Source organism: Salminus brasiliensis, chromosome 2 (assembly GCF_030463535.1).
Source record: "Salminus brasiliensis chromosome 2, fSalBra1.hap2, whole genome shotgun sequence".
NCBI lineage: Eukaryota > Metazoa > Chordata > Actinopteri > Characiformes > Bryconidae > Salminus > Salminus brasiliensis.
In genome coordinates, this window is record NC_132879.1 from 12748944 (window position 1) to 12768196 (window position 19253).

At 41.4% G+C, this 19253-nt stretch overlaps 1 protein-coding gene across 1 annotated transcript in view; it reads left to right on the top strand.

Moving 5' to 3' along the window:
- The window catches only part of atp10b (ATPase phospholipid transporting 10B), a 45785-nt gene that overhangs the window by 13084 nt on the left and 13448 nt on the right, over positions 1–19253 (top strand). Inside the window, exons 2-9 of the mRNA XM_072673556.1 lie at positions 105–309; positions 3033–3118; positions 5180–5283; positions 6539–6670; positions 7121–7248; positions 7966–8218; positions 9336–9541; positions 16520–16660. Of these exons, the coding sequence (XP_072529657.1) occupies positions 105–309; positions 3033–3118; positions 5180–5283; positions 6539–6670; positions 7121–7248; positions 7966–8218; positions 9336–9541; positions 16520–16660 (1255 nt within the window). The remainder of the gene's footprint in view (positions 1–104; positions 310–3032; positions 3119–5179; positions 5284–6538; positions 6671–7120; positions 7249–7965; positions 8219–9335; positions 9542–16519; positions 16661–19253) is intronic.

A 19253-nucleotide genomic window follows, 5' to 3' on the forward strand; every position in this document is an offset into this window, starting at 1 on the left:
CTACAGTGTTTTCTACAGCTAAAGGGACCAGGTTTGTGCGCTTTGTGACTTTGTTTTACTAGCTGAGGTGTGTGTGTGTGTGTATGTTTATTTATGTCTTCCAGGAGCAAGCAGAGCTTTGAGGAGAGGAGATGGAAGGACGTGAGGGTGGGGGATTTTGTGAGAGTGCTCTCCAATGAGATAATTCCCGCAGACATCCTGCTCCTACACACCTCCGACCCTAATGGAGTGTGCCACATGGAGACGGCCAATCTGGATGGCGAGACTAACCTCAAACAGAGGAAAGTGGTGCCTGGCTTCTCTTCTATGGTGAGGACACTGTGGACTCCTCCGAATGCAGAACACTGCCTGTCTACTAGTATACATGACTTTATTGTGCAGAGGCAGGTTAAACTTATATTTAGGAGAGAAGGGATTTGGATTTTATGCCCCACTAACTGTGAGACTCAGTCTGTCTGTCTATCTATCTATCTTCCTATGTATCTGTCTATCTTTCTGTCTGCCTGTCTATCTATCTATCTATCTATCTATCTATCTATCTATCTATCTATCTGCCTGGTTGTCTATCTGTCTGTCTGACTGCCTGCCTATCTATATATATAGCCAGCTATCTCCTTCAGAGGTCTTGTGGGGTCTATCCACCGATGGGTCAGATCTGTTGTGGTGACACAAGTGGACAACCTCAATTTTCTACATTTGACAGGTGGCACTAATGTTATGGCTGATCGGTGAATGTTTGCCAATAGAAGGTTCATGAGATGCACCTCAGAGTTATGTTGGAGAACGGGTTGATTATTTGTTTATCTGAAGCTTCCCTTCATCAGTGAAATTTGAATTTAAAGTGAAGTGAAGTGATTTACCTAAGAGCTAATCTTCAGTTCAGGAGACATTTACCAAAGATGTTCAAAGGAAAAAAGCTGTGTCAACCAACCTGTGACACCTGTATGTTCACTTCTCAAAAACATCACTGTATAAAATGTGCTTCACAGATTCTGACTACTGGTTCAGCAATTTTATGATGAGTTATGACTTAACGTCTGGATGTTTTGATGGGTAGGACAATTCAGCAGCATGAAGTATAGTACATTTTGATAGATAAAGGGGAGTGATAATGTATGAAACAGCAATCAATTTGCTGTTTGTTCAAAATGAATGAAAAATGGCGTACATGATGTGCACAAGTGACTGGGTGATGTGGAGGTTCGACAAATGGTTTTAAGAAATTCAGCTCTGATCTGAGAAATTTTAAAAGCGACTTTCAAAGCGACTGTGAAAAAACTGTAATAGTCATAGTTCAGTGGTTCTCAGGGTCTAGTGTCTTTAGAAGACTTAGGGTTTTTTTTTTACCTTTGGGGGCAGTGGAGGTCATCTTAAGAAGTTTCCGTTTTGAACAAAAATAGCTCTGATAAAATCAGTGGTAACTGCTTGGCCGTACCTAAACTCATCTCAGTCACTCAACTGGTAACATGTCAAACATAGCTGGCAGCTCCCAGTAGTTTACATACCAAGCATACAGTCTATTTCAGTGACACGCAAAGGCCTATACTTTTGATGTTTTTGAGAAGTGAGCATACAGGTGTCACAGGTTGGTTGACATGGCTTTTTTAAGTGGAAGTTACCACTCCTTCATCTTGTTTATTTTCCCCTCTCACTCTCGTTTCTCATGCTCTGCTTTTCCTTTATTGCACAACATTGTTCAACTATTGTACAACTATGTCACAAAATCTTTAAGCTGCAGATTGGTTTAAAGCAATTTAGGCCCAGTCTAGACTTTGGAAAAGGTCAAATACACCAACTAAACAAATATATATTATCTTATGACTACAACAGTCTGCATTCAAGTACATCAGGGAGTTTAGGAACTGTGTGTGTGTAAGAGAGATCGAGAGAAAGAAAGAGAGAGAGAGAGAGACAGAGAGAGAGACAGATTCCTTGTATGTGTGGACATACCTGGCCAATAAACCCAGATTCTGATTCTGCTGTAGTGCATCATCCACCTTAATTACCTTAATTTCAGCTTCCTTTCTGTTCAAGAGACTCACGTTCAGAGATTTTTCCACACCTTCAAAGTTCACTCTTAGAAGTCGGATCATTTTCGGCATCTCACCATCCAAGTTCTTCCAAAGACATACACTGATGTTGAGGTCCGGACTCTGGGCTGGACAATCGACAGCAGCATTAGCAGTTTGATTAGACCGGTTCTTCCATCAGTTTTGTCCATTTCATGTCCTCAGTCTGAGCTTCTAGATCAGCTCCACATCCTTTCAGACCCACAGCTTTAACCCCTTAAACAGCCTAAAAGGCCGAAAGTGTTATTACAAACTTCTATTACCAAAGAATAGCCCCGCTGGTTTGTACTGAGGTCCCTGTAGTTACTGAACAATACAGTTTATTAGGGTGGAATAAGGCTTGCTGTGTTAAGGGGTTAAGTCAACTTCTCACAGTGGAAGGATGCACAGAAACACCTATAGATGTTTTCAGATCTGAAGCAAGTGTGGAGGTTGATTTTGTCCTCAATCTATTAACGATTAAAGCTTTAAAGCAACATTATGTCGTTTTTTTTTTTTTGTTTGTTTTGTTTTGTTTAACAAAACATAATTTTAACGCCTTAAAACCTCAGCTATATTACACCATACGGCTTATTATTCCATACGTACCATGACTGCAAACGAGCCGACTTATTCGTAAGGTATAGAAGTGTTTAATAATGTTTAGACCCACTGGTGGGTCCTGGGATTGTTACTATGGGAGGATGGGTCTGGTCCCTCTTGTGAGTCTTGGTTCCTTCTTCCAGCTCTGAGGGAGTTTTTCCTTGCCACTGTGGCTGTTGGCTTGCTCCCTGGGGGTCTTAGGTTTTCATGTCTTCTTATGTTGTTGATTTCTAGCCTTTTTAGTGATTACTGATTGTGTAAAGCTGCTTTGTGACAACACCAGTTGTAAAAAACGTTATACAAATACATTTGATTTGATGATTTGATTTGATTCACTAAATCCACATATATAAAACTGTTGGTGCTGGTTGTGTGTTTCAGAATTCTCAGTTTGAACCCCTGAACTTCAATAGCACTGTTGTTTGCGAGAAGCCCAACGACAACCTCAACCATTTCAATGGATTTTTGTGAGTATCAGAGTGTCCTCAACAGTCAATTTCATGCACGACCAACCACATCCAGCCTCCACTGCCTCTCTCTATTTGCCTGATCCATACCAATGAATGGTGTGCCAAATGTCCGCCCTGTGTGTTTTTTGCCGGCCCGTTTCTTAACAAGGGGAAAGTGGTACCAGCGGTCAAATTACTGTCACGCGATCCACCGAAGAACGTTCGGGGACGTCCAGGGCATGAACTAGGCCAGGAAAACAGATTTAGCTTCATTGTGCGTGCTGGTACAGCAGTGGTAACTGGGTTATCACGTAGCTGAGAGACAGCGTGACGCTGTGCTTTGTTTAATGTGGGCCTTTTCCCCTCTCTTCAGACTGGAAGACAGTAAAGCTGCAGTAACTTAATTAGCCTGCTCGTTAAGGCCCTGAGAAGTGCATTTGTCTGCGTTATGGCGTGGTATGAGACATGAACAATAATTAACCCCTTTACCTCTATGAGCCCATATGGACCCACACCTCAAGTTCACGCTGTCATTACCTACGTAACTTACACATTAGGTTCACAAGGCAGCAAAATAAATTATAGCAGTTGCTGAGTAATAAGTCAATATAATAAGTAGAGATGGCTTGATGCCGCTTTTTTTCCGATAACTGAAACATTGAACAACGGCCAAAAGCGTTACCAGTCCAGTGCTTCTTCTTTAAAAACAAGCAGATTTGGTACTTTTGTGAATCATCTTGAAAAAATAAAAGGTAAAACAGTAAGTGCATTGCTTTAGTACCTGCAAAAATCTCCAACTCATAGCGTAGTTTAAAATTCTTTACCAAGAAATAGCCCCACCGGTTTGTACTGAGGTCCCTGTAATTACTGAACAATACAGTTTATTAGGGTGGAATAAGGCTTGCTGTGTTAAGGGGTTAAGTCAACTTCTCACAGTGGAAGTATAGACAGAAACACCAGTAGATTTTTTCAGATCTGAAGCAAGTGTGGAGGTTGATTTTGTCCTCAGTCTATTAAAGATTAAAGCTTTAAAGCAACATTATGTCGTTTTTTTTTTTGTTTTGTTTTGTTTAACAAAACATAATTTTAACGCCTTAAAACCTCAGCTATATTACACCATACGGCTTATTATTCCATACGTACCATGACTGCAAACGAGCCGACTTATTCGTAAGGTATAGAAGTGTTTAATAATGTTTAGACTGAAACATTGAACAACGGCCAAAAGCGATACCAGTCCAGTGCTTTTTCTTTAAAAACAAATACGATTTTTCTCAGCAGATTTGGTACTTTTGTGAATCGTCTTGAAAAACATTTTAAAACAGTAAGTGCATTGCTTTAGTACCTGCAGAAGTCTCCCACTCACTCATATGCATAGTTTAAAATAAGTATGTCAGTGAATACAGCAGTCCTTGTGTCATGGTTTATAACCAAGAGAGACAAACTACTTAGTCATGTTGTTAATATAGGCCCTACCTTTTACACTGGAAGTGTATTCCTCATTTCTTGGTGAGCTTTTTTCCGCATCTTTCACTCATAGTACTTTTTCATCATCGTCTCCAACTAACTGGATATTACCATTATTCAGAATCTTTACTGCCAAATGAATAAATTAGAAAGGAAACTACAGACATCAAAAGGCAAGGGGTTCACACATCCATTATATTCTTTATTCCATAACATGACTAAATTGGAAAACATCCAAAAGTAGCATGACACTCTCAGCAGTCCTCCTTCTCTGGACGCTATTGGTTGTTTCACATGGAAGAAGTCAAGTTGATTGCGTTCCTGATCAGATATCAGTCCCTTACACTACTAACCCACTGATCTTGGTCTGCTTAACATTCCCAGGCCAGGCCCAGGCCTCAGCTCATGTCCAGGGCAATATGTGTTTTAAGGCCTTCCTCTGGATCCAACTTCATGTTGATGAATTTTCTTTTTGATGTTTGAGAATATATGATGAAATGAAGGAAACTTAAACCAGAAGAGGCCCAAACTAACATGGACATGCCGCAGCACTATTGGAAGTATTTTGGTACTGAGATGTGTGTGTGTCTGTGTGTGTGTGTGCTGTTGCAGGGAAAAAGACAAGAGGAAGACAGGTTTTGGCATTGAGAGCCTCCTGCTGCGTGGATGCACTGTCAGAAATACAGCTGATGCCTCAGGAATAGTGGTGTACGCAGGTAGAGCGCTTTCCACGCAGATCCTGCATCAGGCTTGATTCTTTTTAAAGAAATAGGAAAAAAAGTTTTTTTTTATTTGCCACAGTTTTCTTCTCAGCCCAACTGTAGTCAATCTGCCAAGCCATGTTTGATGTCTGACTGCACAGGCTACCTAAACCATCACACAATTGCCTCAAACCATGTTGAGATGTTAGGTAATCTCTAATGGATGTGATTATGGTCTTGTCTGACGCTATATGACACACAGGTTATCTATAGAAATGGACAAAAGTGTCTATGCTAATCCAAATTAGTGCACATTCATTTGCATTACCTGATACATTACCAGCTACATTAACCTTGGAGCTCCATCGCAAATTCTTGTAGCTTCAGACACCAAACACAGGTCCTGGCTGATCATCTGCATGTGGAGTGAGGAGAAATTAACCAGTCATTACACTACTAATGTCTCACACTGTTTGATTAGCTACAGAGGCTATTTACTGCTTCCTAATAATAGGTCACAGTCTTATTGTGATTACTGAGGAATACTTATTAACATATTTCTTTTGCATAATTTGAAAACACTTGCTGTTTATGCTGTGCTAAAATAGATAATTCAAAATGACCAATGTATCAGATATTGATTGAAAATAAGGAAATGCTTTTTTTCTTCATTTAGAAGTTGCAAGTTTTTGTTCTGACAGTAAGGAGACAGTCTTCCTTGATTTTCAATCATTTCTCTGTAATGCTAATAATTATAATCACCCATATTCTAAAATAATATACAGCAATCAGCCAAACATTAAGACAACCTGCCCAATATTGAGAAGGTCCCCCGTGTGCCACACAACAAATCTGACCATTCGAAGCATGGACTCCACAACTGTGGAATCTGGCACCAAGACATTAGCAGCCAGTCCTGTTCATTGTGAGATAAGGCCTCCATGGATCACATAAGTGAGCCTTAGGTGCCCATGACCCTGTTCCTGGTTCACGTTCTTCAACCACTTTATTAGGTCCTGACTAATTCATACCAGATAACCCCTGATGATGTGGAGATGTTCTGACCCACATTCTTACTCATGCCCATTTTTACTGCTTACACCCCACATCACCTTCAAGAACTGACTGTTCTTGGACAGAAGTCACTGTAGATGAAGATAGTGTCAGTGGTGCTAATGTTATGGCTGGTCTGTGTACATACCGTTATCATGCACATTGCATGACCTTTAGTGATTAGTGCTGCTTTACAGATGCTGTTCCTTCATTACAGGCCATGAGACCAAGTCCATGCTGAACAACAACAGACCCCGGTACAAACGCAGTAAGCTGGAGAGGAAGATGAACACGGAGGTTGTCTTCTGCGTGCTGCTGCTCTTCATCATGTGTCTCATTGGAGCCGTGGGTATGTGCAGAGGGGGAGGAGGAGGAGGAGAAGGTTCTCTCTGCAGATGCTTTAAACTGATCACTAACACACTCATAATGCAGCAGAGTGAAATAAAAAAATAAATGTGAAGAACGTAAAAGGAAACACATCACGATCAGACTCCCGGATACAAAGTGGAGGTCTGTGTGTGTGCTGGAAAGGCTAAAAGCCGTGTGTTTTATTCAGCCTGAGCTTCACAGCGTGAAGGATGATCCTGTGGCAGATAAAGATACAAAGTGCTTTTATGACCTTGTGTGGAAAAATCATTCTATAAGGGCTAGGCCTGGAAAGGACAGGACAGATACTCAGAATAACACACACACACACACACACACACCCTTATGTGCACACAAATCTCTAAAGAAAAGGCAAAGGATTAATCTTTCTCACCCTCTATCTCTCTCCCTCGCTTTTCCCTCTCTCTTTCAGGTCATGTAATTTGGCTGGAGACTTTCTCAACTATCCCCATGTACTTCATCCCAAACAGTGACGGGAATTACACCTCTTCAGTGCTGTCAGGCTTCTACATGTTCCTCACCATGATTATCCTACTGCAGGTACATGGTGTGTTATGTGTATAAGTGTTTATGTGTATCAGCCGTAACATTAAAACCACTGACAGGTGAAGTGAATCACATTGATTATCTGATTCGAATGGCGGAGGGGTGGGATCTATATTATTGGGCAACAAGTGAACAGTCCGTTCTGGAAGTTCTTGTGTTGGAAGCAGGGGAAATGGTCAAGAATGAGAACATGAGCTACTCTGACACTGGCCAAACTGTGATGGCTAGATGACTTGGTCAGAACATCTCCCAAACATCAGACAGGTCTTGTGAGGTGTTTTGCAGTATGCAGTGGTCAGTACCTACCAAAAATGCTCAATGAAAGGACAACAGGTGACAGGGTTATGGGTTCCCAAGGCTCATTGTTGAGATTCATCAACAATCACAACTTACAGGATTTAAAGAATCTGCGGCTTTAAGGCATAAACACGAAATGGGACAAAGGATATATAAGCTGTTATTATTTGTATTAGCATCTGCAGTCTTAGACCCTTTAAGGGTGTTTTTGGTCAAAGCAGTTGTTCTGTATAGACATTTAAATGGTTCTTTGAATTGGTGGAAACTTGGTTCTATGCAGAACCATAGCATCAAAGACGTTCTGCTATTGCTAAGAACCAATTCATCACTACAGTAGAATCCTTTTTGCTAGAGTGTGGTCTGACTCTCAGTTTGGTAATTGTGCCTGCATTCTCACACTCCCTTCCTGTCCAGGTGATCATCCCCATTTCACTCTACCTGTCGATTGAGCTGGTGAAGATGGGCCAGGTGTACTTCATCACACAGGATGTGGATCTATATGATAAGGAGAAGGACACTCGGGTGCAGTGTCGCGCTCTCAACATCACTGAGGACCTGGGGCAGATCCAGTACATCTTCTCAGACAAGACTGGGACCCTGACCGAGAACAAAATGGTGTTCCGCCGCTGCACCATAATGGGCACCGAATACCCCCACAGTGAGAACGGTGAGTTTTGGGTGGATCATGGTGGGTCTTGTGGCACTCTAATGCCCTCATATAACACAGTGGTCGAATAGATCGAATAGAATATATCATTTGCTTGGCCACAAATATTTTGTGTTTTGGATCCATAACTTTAGAAATGATCATAATATAAATTCAAAATGTAATAATTATTAATAAGAAATGTCAAATGACTAAAAATTATCTGAGTAGAAATTGTTGTATCTGCAAGAATCTATAATAGCATTTCTTTTTAAAAACAGCATCATCAGTTTTTTCTCAGAATGGTCAGCTGGTGCAATCATATAGTACTTTAAATATTCTATACAGCTACTGAAAATCTTGAAAATCTTTTGTCCTTATGTTGTCCTTGAACTGGAGGTTATAACTTATTATAGAATATAATATACCTTGTACCTCATGCAGTCACTCACGTTTGGCAGGCTGAAGATTCTCCACAAGGTGATGCAGTTACTACTCAAAAGCTCCTGGTGTTTTGCATAAACGACACTGCGTGTCTTTGTCTTCAATTAGCAACAATTAGCCTTGCTCTCTCCAGATGCTCTCTTAGATGGCGCTCTCTCCCCACGTTGCTTTGCTGCGCTGCTGGCCGTCACTGGCGTTTGCAGGCTGTTACGTTGAAGCCAGGAATGTGGCATTTCCCTCCAGCCGTGTTGGTTGCCCGGCACCACTGGTCACTGGTCACTCAAAAGCAAAGAACTAATAGTTGTGACTGTATGACAGTGTTTTTTACTTCATGGGTTAACAAGCACCATCTGAACTCACACACCCACACATCAGCTGATTTGTTAGATCTGGTGTGTTAAAGCAGGGAAGACAACAAAACGTCCCAGACAGGGCTGCCACCGCTCTAACACACCTGATTCGGCTTGTCAGCTAATTATCAGGTCTTTTATGTGACGAATCACACGCTGGAGTAGAACAGACCACACTGTGCCGGGCTATAGTGCTCTACAGCAGTGCACAGATGGATCTGCCCAACTCCTGTTTATAGCATTTTCCCAAATGTTCTCACCTACCTTCCACTTTGAGAAATACTGCAGCTCTACATCATAATCGCCTGCTCTGGCTGATAACACGTTCTCGTTGTGCTTTGCAGCCGTGCGCCTGGCTGTCCTGGCAGGGGAGACAGACACGGATGAAGAGGTTATTTACCAGCAGAACAGACGGCCGCCTCTTTTCTCTTTGGAGGAGGCCCAGGACGGCCCAGCACGAGCCAGCGCACGCCTGCCCGGCAACAGCAGCCTTTACAGGTCAAGGGTCACAGCAGGAGCCTCCAGCAGCCTGGCCTTCAGCAGTCCACTGGTGAGATATTGAAGATGTTGTAGAGTTCAACTGGATGCAAATATTCACATTGGGTTTTGGACCAGTCTCAAACATTTGTAGTGCTTTGGTCGAGTTCAGGTTTCACAGTCAGGTTGCTTACAGACTGTCCAAAGTCTGAGTAAAGTCTGTGTAAAGAGTCTATCCACCCTGCAGTATTAAATGGCCAAAAGTATGTGGATCCTCATTATTATTAAGTTCAGTGTTCATTACCACACAGCTATAAATTCTCAATAGCCTCATCTGTTTAAAAACTTGTTTTAAATGGCATAATACAATATATATATATTGTATTATGCCATTATGAGCTATTTTGCTGGACATAAATCAGCCTTTGGCTCGGATGACACTAGAGAGACATTGCTTGGATGCCTTAGGTGATGGAAGGGGGTTGTTATGGGGGTTAACTGGTTCACAATGGTGCATTGATCGCTCTGTATCCCCTTGCCAGAGTTATCGTTCCCCTCTGGCATCATTGACCTGTGAGGCACCACTGTTACACCATTGAGAGACACACAGAAGTCCATTCTCTGTACACCTTTATTACGGCAACTTTAGAATATCCAACAAAGTTAGAGGTTTCCTAAATGCTGCCACCCTTCGCCCACTGTCATAGTCAAATCAGAATATTATGAGCTCCTCTGGTTTGAAATGAACTTGGCCTGAGACGTCACAGATGCCACGTAACAGGGTTTACTACATGTAGAAATAATGCACATCAAGATTTGCAGATTTCTTGCCCATTTCCAAATGTCCAATGAACTGGACACTTACCTGCATTATTTATACATGCAGCAAACCCTGTCATGTGGCCAAGTGTATTCCAAACTACAAATCTTTGTCCATCCATTGCTCCATCTACAAATCTTTTCGTTGTTAATATCATAATTTTTGTACCAATAAACTTCTACAAAGATATGTATTATCTATACCATTTATCTATATGAAATAATCAAGAGAAATAAAAATGACGAGTATCTTTCTTTCTCAGCTGCTGTCATTCCAGGGACCTTTTTAACTAGCTAAACTAAAAAATGCATGACCTCGACAAACCAATAGAAAGAGAGAGTTGTGAATAAACATGTAAAAGTGAGTGTGACGCTTGAAATGAGGAGGAGAGACAAACATGAACAGTAGAATAGATTGTACTGAGAACCGTAATGGCTTTAAATGTGGTTCTGTCGGGATGAGAACCTCTGCCACTAGTTAGTTTGTGAAATTTCATCATGAAATGTGTTTCCATGGTCGAGCAGCTGCACACAAGCCTAAGATCGCTGCGTGCAATGTCAAGTGTCATCTGGAGTGGTGTTAAGCACGCCGCCACTGGACTCTGGAGCAGTGGAAAGTGTTCTCTGAAGTGATGAATCACGCTCCACTATCTGGCAGTCTGATGGACATTTGGCGGTTGCTAGGAGAACACTACCTACAGGACTGGTGGAGGAGCGATGATAGTCTGGGGCCGTTTGTCAGGGTTTCAGCTGCTTAGCTCCAGTGAAGAGTAATGTTAATGCTACACTATACAAAGACATTTTACACAAGTTGATGCTTCCAACTTAGCGGCAGCAGTTTGGGGACGACCTGTCTTATTACTGTCCAGTGATCTGAGTTTGGTGTGAAGGAACTCAAGTAGCCTGCACAGACCCATGACCTCAACACAACTGTATATCATTGGAATAACCGAAAGTGTCACTTGTGAACCAGACCTTTTTGTCCAACATTGGCATCCTATCACAAATCCCCACAGACATGGTGGAAAACCTTTCCAGAAGACTGGAGGCTATTATAGGCCAGCTCTGTATTAAAGGGGTTGTCCAATAAGCTTATATAGATGTGATTGTCAGGTGTCCATGTACTTTTTGCCATATAGCGTAATTCCTATCAAACAGGGCTACCCAAATGTAATGCTACTCCTCTATTTATGACTTACAAATGAATGTAAGGTTAATTTTACACTTGCTTTAGATGTTAAGATTGCTTTAGAAAGTGGATTGTGATTAGATTGTATTTCCCATTGTTTTATTTTATTAATACATGTCTGATTTGACACTGTCATTGATTTGAAACTGTCATTTAGTTATATGCTAAATAAACCGGTGCATTTATTTGCATTTACATTTATGGTATTTAGCAGGCGCTCTAATCCAGAGTGACATACAAGGTTATTCATATCACAGAGGCGGGCCAATGTAATGTTAGGAGTCTTGCCCAAGGACTCTTATTGGTGTAGTGCAGCATAGTCACCCAGACCGGGAATCGAACCCTGGTCTCCCAGTCACCTTAGTGTTGGTTGGTTTCAGGTTGGCTTCTGACAGATTTTGTTAGACTACAGTGTAACAAACAACTGACCCTAGATCAGTGTGTTTACTCAGGTTTTACATACTGTACAGGTCACATCGTTAAATCCTTAGCACAGGATTCTGTTCAGGATTGTCAGAGACATGAGCACCTATGTAGAAGCTTTAAGCTTAAGCACTGGAACTGCCTCTTTGAGTTTGATACATGTGTCTTCAAATTTGACATGACATAAATGTTAGCTTGACACAGTACCTGTGTCTATTAGTGTACTTTATTGTCAAATGGCTGTTCCAATGGACAAGCCACTTTGCCTTCTAATTATCTACTCAAAAGTCTAAAAGATGGAGATTGCATAAAACCATTTTAGTGAAATATTGAGAATCGACTCTGATACTGATTCTGTATTCTTCCATAAAAGCTTTAAAATTAGCTGTTTTTAATTCTTCACTTAAGATGAACATTTTAATAAAGCCTTTAATATGCCTGACTGTAAATGCTGTTTTAACTCAATGGGCATAGATTCCTACAGACAAGCTCCAAAACCTGGTGGAAAACCTTTCCCAGAAGACTGGAGGCTATTATAGGTCAGCTCCATTTTAATGCACATGGTTCTGTCTAACAAGCTCATATAGGTCTGATGGTGAGGGGTCCACATACTTTTGACCATATAGTGTATTTCCAGTCATACAGACTAGACTTTGTCTTTGGCTTGTTTTATTGAAGGGCCATCATGTTGAGCATTATGAGCATTATGATGATCCTACTTAAATACAGGAGGTTACAGTAGGTAAATGTTAGCATGACACAGCAACTGTATCCATTATGCGTATGAGTGTATGTTATTGCTGAATGGTTGTTCCAGTGGACAAGCCACTTTGCCTTCCAATTATCTACTCAACCCTAAACGTGTGTTATGTTCATGTTATGTGATACTAATTTAGTATGCTTTGTTTAGGAGCTTCTGAGCTCTGATTAATTTTTTTTTATCATTCCAGTATCCCATCTAGCATTTTCCACTGATAATATCGACTAATGTACAGAAACTTAACACTTAACACTTATACAAGCACCTGGGGTTGCTAGAAACCCATGATCTTCTCAACTTCTCCAGGCTGTTCAAAAATAACAGTGCTACAAATGGTTCCTTGAGCAAAGCCATAGAGCACCATGTAAACCTATAAATTGGTAAAGGACATTTTCATCAAGTGAAAGGTTATTCAAGCCTAAAAAAAGGTTCTTCACTCTCCGAAGAACACATTTCTTCTACAAACATGGTTGTTTATGGGACCAAGTGGTTCTTCTATGGCATAGCTCAAAGAACAATTTGAAGCACCCCTTTCTTTTAAATATTTAAGAGTGTACAATACTGACATTTGGACTCATCAGTTAGATGAGTGACTGGAAAAATGTCAAAGTATGACAAAATATAGCTGATTTAATTTCCTTTTATTGGCAATAATGACACTCATGGCAAGTCTTAGATTGTTCCATTAGTTACAAACGGCAGGTCGGTAACAACCCGAGGGATTTTAGCAAAAACTGGAGAAACCCCATTGCAATATATGAGGCATAATTTCAGACAGTCCCAAAATTACAATCAATTTCTGGCCCACTAAATCATTTCTGAACAAGCAGTACAAATATAAATATTTCATAAGGTCTGAATCTTTCCCCAGTGACTTGTGTTTGTGTCCCAAATCAATAAAGTAATCATCGCCCCCAGATTTACTGAAAGCACCCAGCAGAGTGGAGCTGTGGTGAGCTGTGATGTTTACGAGAGGTACTGGCAGGTGCGTCGAGCTGGCGTTGAGTGGGACGGGGTGGGCCACCGATGCCCGGTCTCTGTAAGCGGACGGATCCAGCATTAGCGCTCTTTCTCCCAGTCTGTCCTGCAGATGGTTGGCCAGCTTGGTGTGAGTGGGGAACGCAGGGATGCTGGCTCCAAGGCCCTCAGTGTCTGTGTGCCGACATATGGGCCTGCTGCGGTGCATTAAACATGGCCTACTGCTACCCCACAGCCTCCTCCATCCCACAGCACCTTCCTGCCATTCCATCGTACGATATTTCCACTGTGGGGAGCCGTATGACACAATGTTGTCGCGGTGATGTCAGCGAGTGTGTGTTTTTGCCATAACTGACCGCTGAGGCTGTTGGCTATCGTTTGCTTGGACAGGAAACGAAACGTCCTTCCAGACCAGACTGCTCCAGCTGATGGAAGTTACAGTTATTTTTTTAATGCTTTATTTACATTCACCCAGCACTTTATTAGGAACACTCTACTAATACCTGGTAGGGCCTCCTTTTACCTTTAAAACATGCCATGGATTCCACAAGATATTGGAAACATTCCTTTGAGATTCTGGTCCATGTTGATTTGATTGCATCTATCAATTCCTGCAGACTTTTCAGGAGCACTTTTTAATACTGCAAATCTCCTCTCCACCACATGTCAAAGATGTTCTATTGGATTCAGATCTGGTGACTGTGGTGCATCATCATGCTGGAAGTACCCGTTAGAAGATGGGTAAACTGTGGTCATGAAAGGATGCACATGGTTAGCAGCAATATTCAAATAGACTGTGCTATTCAAGCATTGATTGGTATTAGCAGGCCCAATGTAAACCAAGGAAACATCCACACCATTACATTACCTCTACCAGCCTGGATTGTTGGCACATATCAGGTAGGGTCCTTGGATTTATCCAAATTCTGATCCTACCATCTAGGTGCCAGAAATCAGGATTCAGGATTTAGGATCAGACCAGGATATGCTTCTCCAGTCTTTAACTGTCCAGTTTTGGTGAGCTTGTGCCCACTGCAGCCTCAGCTTTCTGGTCTTGGCTGACAGAAGTGGTTCTGTGAGTTACTGTAGCCTCCAACCAGTCTGGCCATTCTCTGTTGGCTTCTCTCATCAACAAGGCTTTTTCATCCACAGAACCTTTTTTCTGTTTTGCTTTATTGCTCCATCTGCTGTAACAATTTAAAAATGAATATGATTGGAATGACATAATTATTGGCACCCTTCGAGCAGTTCAAATCAGTTTGATTAGGCAAACTAAATTGTCATGGTCACTGAAATTATACTACCTTCAAAAGCTGCAAGTATTCACATGACTTGATCTTTATTAGTCAATGAATGATGGCTTTAGCACTTAAAACAGGTTGCCTTCATTCCCTGTTCTTTCTAAGGTGGAGACTAGAGAGCTGCCTAAGGCAGTTAGAAACATTACTATCACCAAATATAAAAAGAATATAAAAAGGACAAAGCCATTGCCAGAGACCTTGGGATTCCTGTTTTTACAGTTCACAGTGTTAATAAGAAATTTGCAGCACATAGATCTTTTAAGAACCTTCCAGGTTGTGGTGATGAGAGAAACTGTTCGAAAAAGTCTCCAAAAGCTGATGTTATTGTCCCAAAATTTGACCTAGATACCTCTGACCTAGAGAGATCTGCATTAAAGGTTTTGACCCAAACCCTACACAGCACACTAAACCGAAAAAGGCTTAATTGGCCAGGGCCAAGGAGGACCTCGATATTCAAAGACAAATATAAAAAGGCACAACTAATCTTTGCCCAAACCTAGCTAGAGAAACCACTGTCCTTCTATGTGCAGTGAAACGCTTTGAAGGTTCCATAATGTTAAGGGGCTGCTTTGCTGTACTTGAGGCCTTGAGGGAATCTTAAAATCAGAAAATTACCAGGGCATAGGTCGCAAAAATCTCTGGGTCTGGGTCGAAAGTCATTGGTTCTTTAGCAGGACAGTGACCCAAACCAAAATAATATGAACTGTATTAAATTGGCCAGCAATGAGTGCTGATCTCAGCCCAACTGAACGCAATTGGGAAGAAAGGAAATCTGCTATTAGTAAAAGAAAATCCTTAAAATTTTAGAACAAACTTCCCTTGAAGAGTGAAAGAGCGTTCCAAGTTTGAAGATGGCTACAAGAAGTGTCTGGAAATTATACATCCTCTCACTGTGTAACAGTTTACCAACGCCATATATTTCCACATTTCACATCAATAAATATATAAGTTTAATGGAATAAAGGGTTAATGATCACAAAAGCCCTTTCACCCTTTTTTATTGCATAGTCGCTGTCACGCAACATCTTATATCTAAACTTGTATCTTGAAAAAGGCAAATTTACCGGAGTAGGGAATAATTTTCTTAGTGTTAAAAAAATACATATTAATGTTGGTCATTTTTGTGCATTTTGTGCATTTTGACACTGTATGAAGAACTGCCAGACTCTGCCTTTGACTCTGTCTAAACTAAAAAATGGCAAAAGGTTTGAAAGGATTTTGTGTGACAGTGATTCTAGACATGTTACTATATGCATTCTCTCCTTATACCATACATGACTTATTTAGGATCAATAAATGCTCACCACCTCATGGCCAGCTTTTAATCACCAATCACTTAAAAAATGACTATGGTCTGGTTTCCCACAGGGATTAAGCCTAGTCTTAAATTGCACAGCATTCTGAATTGAAATTCTCAATTGAAAGGAAAGTGTAGTGCAGTGAATAACTAAAATATAGATATATACAAATACAAATAGCTGATAATTAATTAACATTAAGTGGATTCACAGTGATGTGCTTGTTTCCAACTATAACCATCATTACTGTGTGATTTACTGAAGCTGTTGGCCTGTTGGACAGGAAACGGAGGTCATCCCAGACGAGACTCTGCTCCACCTGATGGAGGAGGAAGAGGAGGCCAAGCCCTACCTGGATTTCTTCCTAGCTATGACCATCTGCAACACTGTGGTGGTTTCCACGGAAACGGCCCGGAGACAAAGGGTAAGAGCGTGCAGTCGCAATGACCTTGCTTTTACTGCTTTTACCAGGAGGGGGGCGGGGCTATAGCTCCCACAAGCTGAGTCACGGCGCAAAAAACGACCCTCATGTCAAAATAATAACGCTAATGGCACACCATGCAAATGACTCCTCCTGCACACAGAGTACATGTGTCTCCAAACCCGACGCCCCAAGATATTGTTATTACGGCCCCTCGTATGACTAATTCTGCCTTCGCCAGTGGTAAACAGCTCACTGGCACGGTGAATAATCAGGAGATTTAAATTCACGCACAAGCAGTCATAGATCTCTCGTCCTGGGCAATTAGAACTTTCTCCAATTAGACGAATGGTCCTCCCCACTTCACCCTTTGCCTTGCGTCTCAAATGGGCGTGAACTTAATACAACAAGGTTGGAGGAAACCGCTTCCCTCTCGTAGCTGGTCAGGGCTAATTTCCTAAATTGCTCTTGAGGACCCGGACCAAAGCACTTTGTCCAGAGTACAAATTATTTTTGGCCCCAGAACTGTAATGTTGAGAGATTCAAAGAGGGAATCGCATCGTCCCTAATTAATTTGATTAGCAGTGGTGCATGATTGTATCAGCCTGGGTCCATCAGAACCAGAGTGGCCGTCTTACCCTGTAGGGAAGAAGGAGGAGATTAGCCACTGGGCAGACATCCATACTTCAGTAACAATAACATGACTATTGGCTGGACTGTTTCAAACATGTCAATTAATTGTCAGCTGATCCCCGAATCAAAAGGATTTACATCTGAACAGAATGATCTCTATTTCTATTTAAGAAAAAGTTCAGAGGGCTGATATGTCAAGAACTTGACTGTCCATTATCAGCTGGCCCTCACCTTACAATTGAAGGCAATACTTATTCAACGTTTATTAGAGAAAGGCTCCTTGGTAATAGAAGTTTGCAGTAACACTTTCGACCTGTCAGCAACCCATAGGCTTTCTAAGGGGTTAAGACACATACAAGCCATTAAGTGGCCATGCTTTACAGATGCAGTATGTATAAATCATCTTTGCCACCTTTCTTCTAAAGGGATTTCAGGATTGTTTGGTTCTGGTTCCACCCTTTCCTTCTCCTTTCTGTGTCTCCCTAGTCCCACCTTTGCATTAAAGGTAAAAAGGTGCACATATTTGTCACTGTACAGCGAAATGTGTCCTCCGCATTTAACCCATCTGTGGTAGTGAACACACACACACTAGTGAACTAGGAGCAGTGAGTACACACACACCCAGAGCGGTGGGCAGCCAACTCCAGCGCCCGGGGAGCAGAGAGGGTAAAGGGCCTTGCTCAAGGGCCCAACAGTGGCAGTGTGCCGAGCTCAGGAATCGAAGCCACAACCCTATTATCGATAGCCTGGCGCTCCAACCGCTGAGCCACCACTGCCCCCTTCTATTGTGCTTCTGCCGGTGTATAGTTTGTTGTAGTAGGTATAGTAGTACTCTTTTGTAAATGACTTTATAGATACTTAGATAAACTACAATCTTTTAGAATAGGGGCATGTTGCAGATACTTTACATGAAGGAGGAATGTGCTTGAACAAACCCCTTCTCCTCCAAATCTAACATCCTGTAAGTTATTTTGCTCTGTGTGTTCTGTGTCCATGATGAAGTTTCCACACCCCACCACCACCCCGTCGTGTCCATTCAACTCATTCATTTCCCTCAGTCCTAGCTCCACTTATCAGAGAGGGGTCTGGTGTTTTAGCTAAAAGCAGGAGCTGTCTGAACTCCAGGACAGTTCTCAGAAGATGTAAGAAGATGTAACTTCAGTGTAAAACAGGAGGTGTAATCATTTTAGCATCATTTTTTAAATTGGAATTTACAAATACCATCAACATCATCTAAATTTCTGATTTATTCATCATTAATTCATTCTAAAGTAAAAGCAGGCCTGTGGACTATGTATAAAGGTTATGAACATTAGACATATTGACATATATACCATTATTAGTATACATTAACTATAGAAAGTATTTACCCCTTTGAATGTTTTCCCTTCCATTGCTTTTTACAATATATATAAAACTCCACCTTCCATAATATCTCTGAGTTCACCTCCCATGTGCCTTTGGGTAAACTGTGAGATCTATGAGAGATTCAACTCTCTTTGCAGCAGTTTCTCCCATCTCAGCTGCTGAAGCTTTTAACTCCTTCACAGTAGTCATTGGTGTCTTGGCGGCCTCCCCCACAACTCTCCTTTCTGCATTCAGTTTGTATCCACTCCATGACTTTTACTCTTCGATAGCCCTTTCTCAGAGTTGCATGCAGTGTTCTTTTGTCTTCATGGTTTATTTCCATGCAGCCAGGAATACTAATTGACCAGTGACTGGATCTTCCAGACAGGTGTCTTTATACTGTAATCACTTGAGCCACACTCAGGTGATCTCCATTTCACTGTGAGACTACTATGACCAAATGCCTTTACCTCTGTTGAATTTCAGTCACTTCAAAGGGGCTAAATATTTTTGCAGTGGCTTATTTTTTCTTATGTATTTTTCATTTTATTGGCGTTACTTTGTAGAAGTCTATTTTCAGTTTTCTTTGTAAATTCTTGTAAAAAGACAATAATAT